The 12,981-nt window shown below is 35.8% G+C and overlaps 1 protein-coding gene across 2 annotated transcripts in view; it reads right to left on the bottom strand.

Moving 5' to 3' along the window:
- Nucleotides 1-12,544, bottom strand: part of LOC117928116 (protein LNK2) — a 53,869-nt gene extending 41,325 nt beyond the window's left edge. The window contains exon 1 of one of the 2 annotated variants that reach the window (XM_034847973.1): nucleotides 12,267-12,544. In XM_034847973.1, the coding sequence (XP_034703864.1) occupies nucleotides 12,267-12,290 (24 nt within the window). In that variant the 5' untranslated portion in view covers nucleotides 12,291-12,544. The remainder of the gene's footprint in view (nucleotides 1-12,266) is intronic. The other variant, XM_034847972.1, reaches the window with a different exon arrangement.
- Between the last annotated feature and the right edge of the window lie 437 nt (nucleotides 12,545-12,981).

Genomic DNA, 12,981 nt, shown 5'->3' with positions numbered 1-12,981 from the left:
ATTTCCATCAACTAATCAAGCATTTTAGGGGAAAAAAAAATCAACCACAAACCCATTCAATCGATTAACACTCTCTCATGAAATTGGAGATCAATCCAGTCCTTCTAACCTTTAAAAATCTTCATTGAGATTGGAATTTAACTTTTTAAAAAAACTCAGGATCTCCTCAAAGATACTTTCAATATCATCTAAAGTTGTCCCTTCCACATTCACCAAGAACTAGATGAACTTCCTATTCCTCCTTCCACTAGCCAACCAATGGAAAAACTTGAAATTGTAATCCCCTTCTTTGAGTCTTCAAGGGATGTTGATTTATATTCAACCTCTCCTACATCTATCTAAGCAAAATGAAATACTCATGTAGAGATCTTCCATGATGTTTGTTTTTAAAATTCTTTGTATACAAATTTTAAGTAGTAGGAATATCCTTATCTTGTGAACATGTATCTCTAACAGCTTTCCGCAATAAGTTCTAGTGATATTCTTATCTTGTGAAACAAACAAAATTCAACTTTTCTTCCCTTTATAAGTGTTTGATTTACAACTATATATATAAAGGAAATATGGAATATTAGAAGTACCATGAATCTTAGATAATTAGAAAATATTAAGAATCTCATGTATTAGGAGAGATATCAAGAATCCTCCAAATACAAAAATACCTAAGTTACCAAACCATTTTTAACATTAACCAATCATAATCTTTTAAAACTAATTATGACTTTGGTTTTAATTTTTAAATAATTGTAGAATTTCTAACATAAATTTATGCTAAAAACAACAAAGTAAAAGTTCATGTTAAAAACAACTCAATTAAGTTTAATACAATTTAAATATTTAGGAATAAGAAAATTAGAAAACAATAACCTATAATTATTTAAATAAATATAATCAACCCAAACATGGGCCAATTACCCATTTTGTATTAAAACATTATCCAAACTTATTTTATTTTTTTTTATAAAAAACAAAGACGTATTAATTATAAATAAAAAGAACACGAGAAGGATGAGGGGTCCTCTTTCTAACATAAATTTATGCTAAAAACATCAAAGTAGAAGTTCATGCTAAAATCAACTCAATTAAGTTTAATACAATTTAAATATTAAGAAATAAGAAATAAGAAAATTAGAAAACAATAACCTACAATTATTTATTAAATAGATGTAATGGACCCAAACATGAGTCAATTACTCATTTTGTATTAAAACATTATCCAAACTTATTTTATTTTTTTATAAAAAATGAAGATGTATTAATTATAGATAAAAAGAACACAAGAAGGATGAGGGGTCCTCCCCATAAAATACAAGAAGTTGATCAAAGTATGAATAAACTCCACCATACAAGGAGATCTATACAAAAAGTTTAGTCTACTTAAGGATATACATCAATTCTGAACAAAGCTCCACTCATTGTTGTCCAACCCTTTTAAATTACAAACGGAAAGCCAATTGAGCTTAATAACAATTATGCATATTTATTATCCATTTTGTATCAAACATTAAACACATATACTACCCATTTTATATTAATATATCACAAGTACTCATTATCACTAACTCATATCCATTATTCTTTTTCTATTAAATATCTCCTATGTCCAATACCTAATACTTAGACCCAGATCTGTACCGACTCGCCACTACCTATCCAACTATTAAAACATTCATTCCCTTTTCTTTTTTTTTTCATTTCACTTGTTTGAGAAGAGAAGATTTGAGAAGAGATGTGCTACAGGGAGACTTTTTTACTCCTACTTCAAGCTTTTGGTAGCAACATCAAACACAAAATCTCATGTTTTAATCATGGAAGTGTTGTAGGTGGAACTCGAGTAGCAAGTATGGTTTTTAAAAAGTCAGGAAAAATGAGTTTCCCCTCAAATATTTTCTTTCTTAACTATCCATCATAATCCAATCACACTTCCCCCCCCTTTTTTTTAATTACTACAGCGAATCTCTAAGAACTACAGAAATCCTTATATTTTCTCAGTTTTGTTTTGGTGTTGCAACTCTCAGTGTGAGACCTTGATTGGTTGTCTTGATCAATTTGTAGAAAAATTCAAATCAATTTTTAAACTTGCATCAAGTACAATTATTTCAAATATGACTAGGCCAAGTCCTCTTAGAATCAATTGATACTTTGAACCATGACAAGATATAAAAATATAAATTAATAAATCCACCCCTCACTAGTAGGCGCCACCTTCCATATATTTATACATTAAGGATTAATCTCATTAACTCCACCCAATTTTAAAGGACCTGTTGAATTGAACACATGGCATAATCTTTCTCATTAAGTATCAAAATGATCTACTGGTAAAAAGCGTTCACACTCATGTACACTTTGTACATGCGAGGCAAAATAATCACAGCTATCACTAACCAAGAAAGAGTAAAACACAAGATTAGCAAAGCATCATGAGCTTCAATCCACATGCAATTTCAAAAGGAGAACCACCAGGAGTATGGTTATTAAAACAATGCCAAGATGTTGGCCCAAGTTGCTGGTGAGTCACTCAGAAGGCACATGGAAGAGAGTGTCATGACTACGGTTAACAACTTCCAATAAACATCAATTTGGAGATGAGCATATGAATATTCATTCACATACCCAACATAGCCCACAGCATGTTCCAAAATAACTCGTAATTTAGAACAACAGATAGACAACACAAGCTCCATGCTTTGTATGATATAAAGTGCTGGGGAGTTGAATACAAAGATTCTTGAGGAGAATATATATAAAATTTCTGTGGACAAGGTAAAATTTTTTGAGCCCTTCACAGCTGCATAGAACTTAGCACTATATATGGAGCGTCTCTTTGTTGTATCATTGAGTTCCCACAAAACTAAGCCACTGCATGTCCTTTCAGCTTAATAATAGCTCCAATGTTCGTTTGTGATGCATTGATTGCCACCCAACACTTTCTAGAAGTCCAGCAAGTGTAGAACAGGAGATTTGATCATCTTAGATATGATATACAAGAAATCATTATCATAGTAGTCCTGAGATTTCTAATAAGCCGCTGATGGAATGTGGCCTATCTCCTTTTTGGTGTCATTGAGTTCCCATTAAAGTGAGCCACTGAATTTTGTTTTAGGTTAGGAACAGCTAGAATGCTCATGTGTAATGCAGTGCATGCCACCAAAAACTTTCCTGAAGTCCAATAAGCATAGAACAGAAGCTTTAGTCATCTCAGATTTGATGCACTTGCTATTGGTTCCATAGTGATGCTGAGACTTCAAAAAAACTGCTGATAGAATGTAGTCTGTCCAAGGAAACTTCATACTTTTTGGATGCTCAAAGGAATAAAGGGCATAGAGACCATCACCCTAGATCTGATATAATTGCTAGATTTCATAGAGGTGCTGAGATTTCAAATAAACAACTGATAGAATGTGGTCTGCCCATTGAAACTGCATAATTTTTGCATACTAGAAGGGATAGAGAGAGTAGAGACCATCTATTGAGATGGAAAGTTGTTGGGTGCTGTGGGGGCCTTATTAGCAAATGGCTGTGGAGAATCCCCAAGGCATATTACTATCTTTAGCGGTCTCTTATGCTATTCTAGTGAATGGAAATGCTAAAGGGTGGGTCAAGGCATCTAGAGGTTTAAGGCAAGGTGACCCTTTATCCCCTTTCCTGTTCACTATTGTTGCAGATGTGTTGAGTAGAATGTTGTTGAAAGCTGAGGAAAGAAGTTTGCTGGAGGGCTTCAGGGTAGGTAGAAATAGGTGTAGGGTGTCCCATTTGCAATTCGCAGACGATATCATCCTCTTTGCTAGCTCTAGTGAGGAAGAATTGCAAACTCTTAAGAGTTTATTGTTAGTGTTTGGTCAAGTTTCTGGGCTTAAGGTCAATCTTGACAAGAGTAATCTTTTTGGCATCAACCTTGATCAGAATCATCTCTCTAGGTTAGCCTTGTTGCTTGACTGCAAGGCTTTAGATTGGACTATACTTTATCTGGGTCTTCCTTTGGGAGGGAATCCAACTGCTTATGGATTCTGGGATCCAGTGATTGAGAGAATCTCTAGGAGATTAGACGGGTGGCAAAAGGCTTACTTATCTTTAGGCGGTAGGATAACTCTCCTACACTCATGCCTATCCCATATCCCTAGCTACTTTCTTTCTCTGTTTAAGATTCCTGTTTCAATGGCTGCAAAAGTTGAGAGGATGCAAAGGGACTTTCTTTGGTCAGGGGTTGGGGAAGGTAAAAGAGATCATCTTGTTAGTTGGGATGTAGTGTGTAAGCCGAGGGTAAAAGGGGGTTTGGGGATTGGGAATATTCCTTTAAGGAATCGCGCTCTTTTAGGGAAATGGTTGTGGAGGTATCCTAGGGAGAGTACAGCTCTGTGGCATCAGGTCATTCTTAGCATCTACGAGACACACTCAAATGGTTGGGATGCCAACACTTTAGTCAGGTGGTCACATCGTTGTCCTTGGAAGGCCATTGCACAAGTCTTTCAGGATTTTTCCAAGTATACTCGGTTTGTCGTAGGAGATGGGGAAAGAATTCGCTTTTGGGAAGATTTGTGGTGGGGAGACCAAATCTTCAAAGACCAATATCCAAGACTATTTAGAGTAGTAACGGATAAAAATATTCTTATATCTTTTATTCTTGGTTCGGCTCGCCCTTTGTCATGGAACTTTAATTTCCGTCGTAATCTAACCGATTATGAGATAGAAGATCTAGAACGCCTCATGCGCTCTCTCGATTGTATGAATTTATCCACCTCCGCTTCAGATGCGAGATCTTGATTCTTATTGTCTTCAGGACTGTTTACAGTCAAGTCTTTCTTTACAGCCTTGTCCCAAATGCCTGATTCATCTCCTTTTTTCCTCACTAAGTTTGTATGGAAATCTCAAGTCCCCTTCAAAGTGAAGGCCTTTATCTGGCTTGTAGCACACAAGAAGGTAAATACCAATGACTTGCTACAATTGAAGAGACCCCACAAAGCTCTTAGCCCTGACATTTGTAAGTTGTGTATGGAGCAAGGAGAATCAGCGGATCATCTCTTCCTTCATTGTTCTGTGACGTTGGGGTTGTGGCACAGACTATTTCAGCTAGCCAAGATGGATTGGGTTCCTCCGAAAAGCATTTCAGACATGATGTTCATCAATTATAAAGGTTTTGGCAAGTCCAAGAGAGGGTTGGTTTTGTGGCAAAACGCGTGCATAGCTTTAATTTGGGTTGTGTGGCGGGAAAGAAATGTTAGGATATTTGAGGGCAAAGCTAGGAATTCAGAGAATCTTTGGGACTCCATTCATTTCCTCGCTTCGTTTTGGGCTTTTTGCTCAGCGGGTTTTAAGGGCATTCCCCTTAATGTTTTACAACTAGATTGGCTAGCAGTGTGTAGTTCCAATGGGACGGTGTAGTGTCATGTTATTTTTTAGTGTTGTTTAGTTTTACTTTTGGCGGGAGGATTTCTCATCCTCCTTATGTACTATTTTCTTCTATCAATATATTCATGCGTGGTTTCCTATCAAAAAAATATTACTATCTTTAGCATTCAAATGGGTAAGGCTGCCAACCTAGTGGTCAAAGTATCACATAACTAACCATGGAAAGTCATTCTCTTAAGGCTTCCTGGACTTTTCTTGGCATGCCAATCATATTGTTGGAGATGGATACAGAGTCAGACTAAGAGAACACCTTTGATGGGGAGGTCAACCTTTGTGCTCCTCATTCCCCCAGCTCTGCCCCACATCTCTTTTTTCCTCTCGCACAGACAATTCACCATATGGAATTTGACCTTATAGGAATCTTAATGATCATGAACAAGGGGATTTAACTTCCTCATACTTGTGCTCTAAGAGATGTTGGTCTTTTGAAGAGATTAGGCACTTTTTCCTCTGAATCCCTTTTTAAATTTTCTCTGAATGTCAAAGCATCAAACTAGTTTTTTCTCAGTCAAATTGATATGAAATACTAATGAACTTTAAATCAGGAGATTTTTTAAACACCTTGCTTAGATAAACATGTTTTATGCAGAGAGTCTGATGAGAAAACTAACCATTTGTTCCTCCAGTGTCCTTTCACTTATAGGCCTTTGCAGCATCTTCTCCCTTGCAGCCTGCAGGCATTAGGTGGATGGTCCCAACAGAGACCCAGGGTCCTTTTTTTTCGTAGGCAAATAAGAAGACTATTAACAGAAAGACACCTAGAGTTCTTAACTACCTCCTTTCCAGGTTTGGCAGTAAACTGAGGAGTAAAGTTCTATGACATTGAGCTTGGTCAGACACTTTATAGGAAATCCTTTTAGAGAGGAATACACTAATATTTGAGGATCAACGGAACTTTATTCCCAAGATATAGACTAAGATACTCCCATTCTATGGACCAACAGAATTTTATCTGTGTGGTTTTATGGTAGAAGAGGTCACAGACTTGCTAAATTTCTTGATTTAGAGGCATTGGAAGGCAGGATACTCCTATTCCATGGAGAGAAAGAGTACTAGTTGTTAGTGTTCTCCTCCTTTTGGCAGTAACAGACTTAGTTTTGATGGATGTCCCTCTTAGCAACTTAAGTGGATTCAGCACTGCAGTTTCTTTTACAAACATAGGAAAGCCTTGGTCCAGGCTCTTATGAAGCCAGTTGGAGGGGGTTTAGGTCACTAAGGTTGAACAAATAGCACTTCTGGAAGACTTGAAAAGGCTGATAATCTTATTGGTAGAGATGAATTCTTTACAAATAACGAGTCATCAACTCTTGCACTTCTTGCTTCCGTATCAATAGATTCCTTGTTTCATGTTATATGTATGTACGTATATATGCCTACATACATATATACATACACACATGCGTGTGTTTATATGTATGTATGTATGTATATACATGAAAGAATAGGCAAATCAATCAGAAGTTTAGATTTGTTTCAGCTGCTTTTACACCTTCAGAAGACATAACAAAGCCCAATATATAACACCAGAACTCCTGAAGGTGAAGGTGTACTTTTTCGTGTCAACATAGCACTTCTCAACCCTATGGTATACCAATGCCAAGATAGCTTTTAACTTTTTTCTCAAATGATGAGTTCCAAATAAGAATATCATAAAAATATAAAATGAAAACTCTTCCAATAAAAGAACTTAGCCCTGTGCCATGACCTACATAAATGTGCATGGAGCATTATAAGAGCTTTTATGTAGGTCATGGGGATAAGAGCTTAAAACCTATTTTATTTATTTAGTTATTTAGTTATTTTTATCAGAACTAAACAATTCATTTTTATTAAAAATTTACTTAAAATAATTCTTTTGAATTCAATAGGTTTAATGGCTAAAATTTCATATGGACTAAAAAGCCAATTATTGATTGTATGGACTTGGTTGGACTCCTAAAAGGGCCCCAATATGTTGGCCAAATAGCTGATTTGCAATGCTGATAAGTAGCATAACATTTGAATCATTAAACAACTTAATAATTAGAGAATTTTAAAATTTACTTAAAATAATTCTTTTGAATTCAATAGGTTTAATGGCTAAAATTTCATATGGACTAAAAAGCCAATTATTGATTGTATGGACTTGGTTGGACTCCTAAAAGGGCCCCAATATGTTGGCCAAATAGCTGATTTGCAATGCTGATAAGTAGCATAACATTTGAATCATTAAACAACTTAATAATTAGAGAATTTTTTCAAAAAGATAAGGGAGAAATAAGACTCAGCTTCCCTCCACTTAATTTTAATCTGGAAAAATCTTGATTTCTGTTAAGAGTCTTCTTTCAAAGCAAGGAGGAGAGTAAACTTGAAGAATCCAGGACCGCGGTGGAACAAGGAACACAGAAAGGTAGTTTTTATGAAAACAAGGGGGATTATTGTTTTTGTGGGGAGCTCTTATTGCTTAGTCATTTGCATATCCATAGATGAAGGGAATTTCTCCTTTCTTACATCTTCTGTTTATTCAATATAACTACAATGATGGTTTCTGATAAAGAAAAAGAGGCAGGTTTTTCCTCTTCTTTGGTTTAGGAAGGTTTTCTGCCCACTCATCAACAATTATTTTGTTGTTCCTTCTTATCTTTCCTAAATCACTTTAAGTTGAAAAAATCTAAATGATTTGTTGTGCCTAGATCTAAGTCTTTGAAAACAGTTCACAATCCTATTATTGATTATTGATTTCTTGGATCCATATTTTATTAATTTAATCAAAATCATGTTGCATTGGTGTTCCTTACCGGATAATAAATGTTAAATCTCCTACCTCCATGATATTGTGAGTTTGGTGCAATGCCATGGTTATGAATTTTGTGCATACCACATTTGAGTTAAAGAATATTTGGATTCATATCCATGGATTATCTCTTTAGAGACCCTAGATTGCAAGGATCTAGTAATGGAAGGTGGAGATTCTCAGGTAAGAATCCCAAATGAGCAAGGTAGGCTAGACACCCTTGGGTTAAAGGCCCCAAAACCCTCAAGGAAGACTACATGACGTGGATTTAGCTTTTGAGGGCATAACCAAGCTGGTGGAATAATTAAGCCATGTAAAAGTACACACATTCTTTGCTCTAGGTTTTGTTGGTTCTTGTATCTTGGATTTTATTGAATGGTGCTTTAAGCATTTTGCTATTATTGAACACCATGACTAAAATGTTTCATTATTTTAAAAAAGAAAAAAAAATTATCATGCATTCATCATGTTATTGGACATTGACATTGTAATACATGCATCAAAATTGATGTGTGAATGGAAATATTTTCCCTTTAGGTCTTCACAGCTTACCCCCTTCTATTCTCCAAATTCATTTCGTGAAAATACAAAGTTAAGGATGTAGCAAAGTCTGGAAGTCTATAGATTGTTCTAGATATTTGTATTTATTTTGATACGTTGAAATAGGATAAACATGAATTTTATCATGAAATTTTATCTGATTTGGACATATTCAACCCAAATAAGTTGGGATTTCTCTATTTTTCAGATACTGAATGGCATAATTTTATATCAGGAGTATGTTTTGGTATGTACTGTATTTTTAATTTACCTATTGTTTCAGTTAACCTGAAAGCAGAAACTTTTTCAATCATGGTAGACATTTCAAAAACTAATATCAAAATTACATCTTGCAATCCAACTTTCTATCGTCTCTCATTAAAATACTGACCTAATTCTCTGACATGTTTTGAAATTGTGGGACATACTTACAACATCTCCCAAATTTTTTAAGTGCTCACTATTACCGAAGTTAGCATTGATCATCACAATGATAATTATGATTGAATGTTAATTTCCATAATGCTATCCTTGTGCTGGAGAAAAATCCAGAACCTTTTTCAGTAAGCTTTCACTGATAATTCACTTCACAGAAAACTATTGCAAAAAATTAAATTTTTGGTGATTTATCCATTAATCCATATTGGTGCAGTTGTTTAAAATCCTATAACACATAATACCTGATAAAATAATCCTGGGGTAGGTAATACAATTTTGACAAAGATTTTTATGAGGTAATTTGTTTGTAATTAAGCTAATTACACAGTTACAAAGCATTCTGAATCCATTTTCTAGAAAGGCAAATTAGGTAAAGAAATAAATTCCCAGAAAATCTTTGATTAACCATCACTCAAGTCTGATAAAAAATTTCTAGAATTACAAACCTTTTCTAAAGTTTATGTCCAAAAATAATAAATAATATATTTATCACGTTTTTCATTTTTCCTAGAAACTTTTGTTGAGAATGGTCCCAATTACCAGGTCATAACCTTGTGTATCGACAGCTCAGATCATATACAATAACAGTCTAGATGTTTAAAACATACAAAGAAATGTTTCTAGACAATTATTCCATATAATCTGAACTGTCAATATTCATTAATTTTGTTTCCTTCAGTAAGTTTTTGAGATTGCCTGTGGATGGTTTTAAGAAGGAAGTTGCCTTCCTTTTGAGGAAGTTAGAAGCTAGAAAGGGTCGCACAGGGGGGCCTTGGATTTTAAAAGGAGATCTTTGTCTACATCTCTTTTGATAGGGAGCTTTGGAAGTTGGAGAGCTCGGTTAATTACTTTCAATCAAGCAGACAAGAGAGAAGGAGCCAGAAAAGTGGGTGGAAAGTGGTTTCTGAGGGTTCAAGCTAGGGTTGGGAAAAGTGACTTGAAGGTTGGGTCAGGTCTAGGCTCTGTTTAATTAGTCATTAGCAGTTCTGGTTTAGGTGCATGCCGGACGCATGTGTTTTTTTTTTTTTTTTTTTTGCACAGTGTTTATTTATTTATTTTCCCTTTGCTTGTCTTTCAGCGCATTTTCTATGCTCTGTGTGTACTTAGGGCGCCTTTTCCAAGCACCTTTTAATACATTTTGCTTTTTACCTATCAAAAAAAAATATAAAAAATCATTAATTTATAACTTGATAATTGAGACTTCAATGAGAGGATGTAGACCTAGGTTCCCTTAGGCCTCCTCTCCTCTTAAGTTCTATTTTTGTGCCCTTTCTAAGTGTGATCCCTTACCACCTTTCCTCAGGCTAATTTTATTTGGGGAGTTAAACCTTCGCCTAAAGTTAAAGCTTTTGTATGGTTAGTGGCTTGAAAAAGGGTAAATACTAACACTTGTTACAGATCATAAGACCTTAAAGCTTTCTGTCTTGAACATTATTCTTATTTATATTTTTTATTTTTTGACTTTCACTGAAGTGAGTTGGTGGATATTATCTTTACTCCACTACCCCATTGCTTTGGGGTTATGGAATAGACTCTTTCAGTAGGAAGGATTTCTCAGGCTCTCCCAGAGCGGTTGCAGATTTGACATTCATTACTTTTAGAGGTTCGGCAGACAGCCAAAGAGGTAGAGTGATTTTCCAGAAAGCTATGTTTGCTACTACATGTTTGGTTAGAGAAAATGCCTGGACTTCCAATAACAAGCGTAGGCCTCAGAGTTCCTGTGGGAAATGTAAACTATTTTACCTCTTGTTTGGGGGCAGTTTCCTCAGAGTTTAGTGGTGCTCCTTTTAGCTTTGTTTGAGACAAAAGTAAGCAGAGCAGCAAGACTAAGGCCTAGGCTGAGGCTTCAGTAGTTTGGATTTTGGAATCACCATTCCTTAAAGAGTTCAAAACTTAATCCTGACAGCTACTCTTTGGAGCATTCAGACCAGATAAACACTGGGATGTACTTAGAAGGCACAAAGGTAGTATAATAAAGGCTTACTCAAAGCCTGTAAATTCCTAGTTAGCTTTAGAGATACAGATTCCTTGTGGGAATGTTTTTGAGAGATGAAAACTTTGTCAGATTCGAATCTATTTATTTATTTATTTATTAGTAGGAAAAGACTTTCTCAGGTTTTTGAGGTATGTTGATGGATTAGGCAGAGTCAATTAAGTAGACAGAGGAATATTGACACTTTATGGAGGAGAAACTTGCATGCAGGCATCGTTCTCCATCTCTTGTAGATAATTGCAATAAAGGCCATCATAGCTTAAACTGAGCCTTACTAAAGGTTTTCTTTCAACCCTTTAGGTAATTTATCTCATCCAAATATGTCCTCCTAACTACTTTTTAACAAGCTTTTCATGATGCTCAATTTTCAATTCCTCTCATCTCAACCTCTTTATCCACCAACATGTGCTTACAGGCCCTAGCTTTCTTGAAAATCAATCATCTTATTCTGCACAACATAAGCTTATTCATCCATAAGCTTTTTCCTGATATCATCATTTATTTCCAAACAACATTAATTTTTCTCCTTTTGGGTTCTCTTTCACCCCAAATTTCTCTCTTTTTTTTTTTTTTCCTCTCCATCTCCAAATGTAAACATCTAATGCCACTACTCTATGGTTTACAGTCAAGTCCTCCCCTAGTATAACATCAAAAGAGTGTATTTTTATAATTCAATTAAGTGATCTATTCCCATTTTTTCTTCTTTCTTGTTTCTTAACTAAAAAATGTCCAAGCAAGTCAATGCTTCAAGTCTCTAATTAAACACCAACCACACATCCCACCCAATTTTCAACACTCCTTAAAAATCACTCATTTCGTATTTCCAACGCAAACACTAAAATTTAAATTTTTCAGAATTTACTCTAACAACTTGTTCTGTTCAATGCATTTGAATGTCCAAAAATCCTAAACCATGAAAAACTCTAATTATTCTTCAGAAACTATCATTTGGAAAAACAAAGAAGCAAGCAAAGCAGCGCGTTTTGAATGCAATTCAGAGGAGAGCTCAGCTACTCCTAATCAAACACACAAAATTTTTCCCCAAAGCAATAGGAAGCAACTCACGAACTCAACAATTCTCCGACAAATTATCAAAATTCCAAACCAGCGTACCTCCTCGTCGTTCCAATCAAACATCTCCGAAGGATCCACAGCAGACCTGAACGCCAAAACCCAAATCCGAGGTGCACGCCCAAACTGATCTGAACATCGCCGAATCCACAAGAGACTTTCAAATCCGATGCTGTCCGCAGAGAAACTGAAGCAAAACGGAGGATTCAGAGGGCATCAACAGCTCGCAGGGACAGAAGGAGAGGGCGAAGAGTAGAGAGAGAAGGCGAAGAGGCTTGGGGAGGGTTCCAGAGGACAGAGAGAAGTGGGTGTCACGTGGGAGGAGTGATGGTTCGTATTTTTTGAATGGTTGGGAAATGTGGTGACACGTGTACTGGGGCGTATCTCAAGTTGTGGTGAGGAAGCCAGGATCTAAAGCTGCAATGTGATTGGGTGCAGGTCATTTCCCTGGGTTTTAATCCTCTACATCGTCTAAAACCCATCCCTCCCTCCAACTTCTTTATATCTCCGCTCATCTTCAAACCCCATCAACCGAGCTTTTCCACCGTTCAATGAAATCCCATTTAAAACACACTTTAAAACAAAAACGGTTAGATCAGACCAGTTCCACCGTCCGATTGCAATCCATCTTCGTTCTAGATCCGTGTACGTCCGTTAAAAGATATGATCCAAATCATATGGCTAGCATGATGCAAATGATGTGGTGTTTGAGACTATTGTTTAATTAAGCGTGATATGTGATGCTATCAGTTTTATC

Source organism: Vitis riparia, chromosome 13 (assembly GCF_004353265.1).
Source record: "Vitis riparia cultivar Riparia Gloire de Montpellier isolate 1030 chromosome 13, EGFV_Vit.rip_1.0, whole genome shotgun sequence".
NCBI classification, from domain to species: Eukaryota; Viridiplantae; Streptophyta; class Magnoliopsida; order Vitales; family Vitaceae; genus Vitis; species Vitis riparia.
Note: the sequence above shows the minus strand (reverse complement) of the source record. Positions and strands in the feature narration are given on the sequence as shown.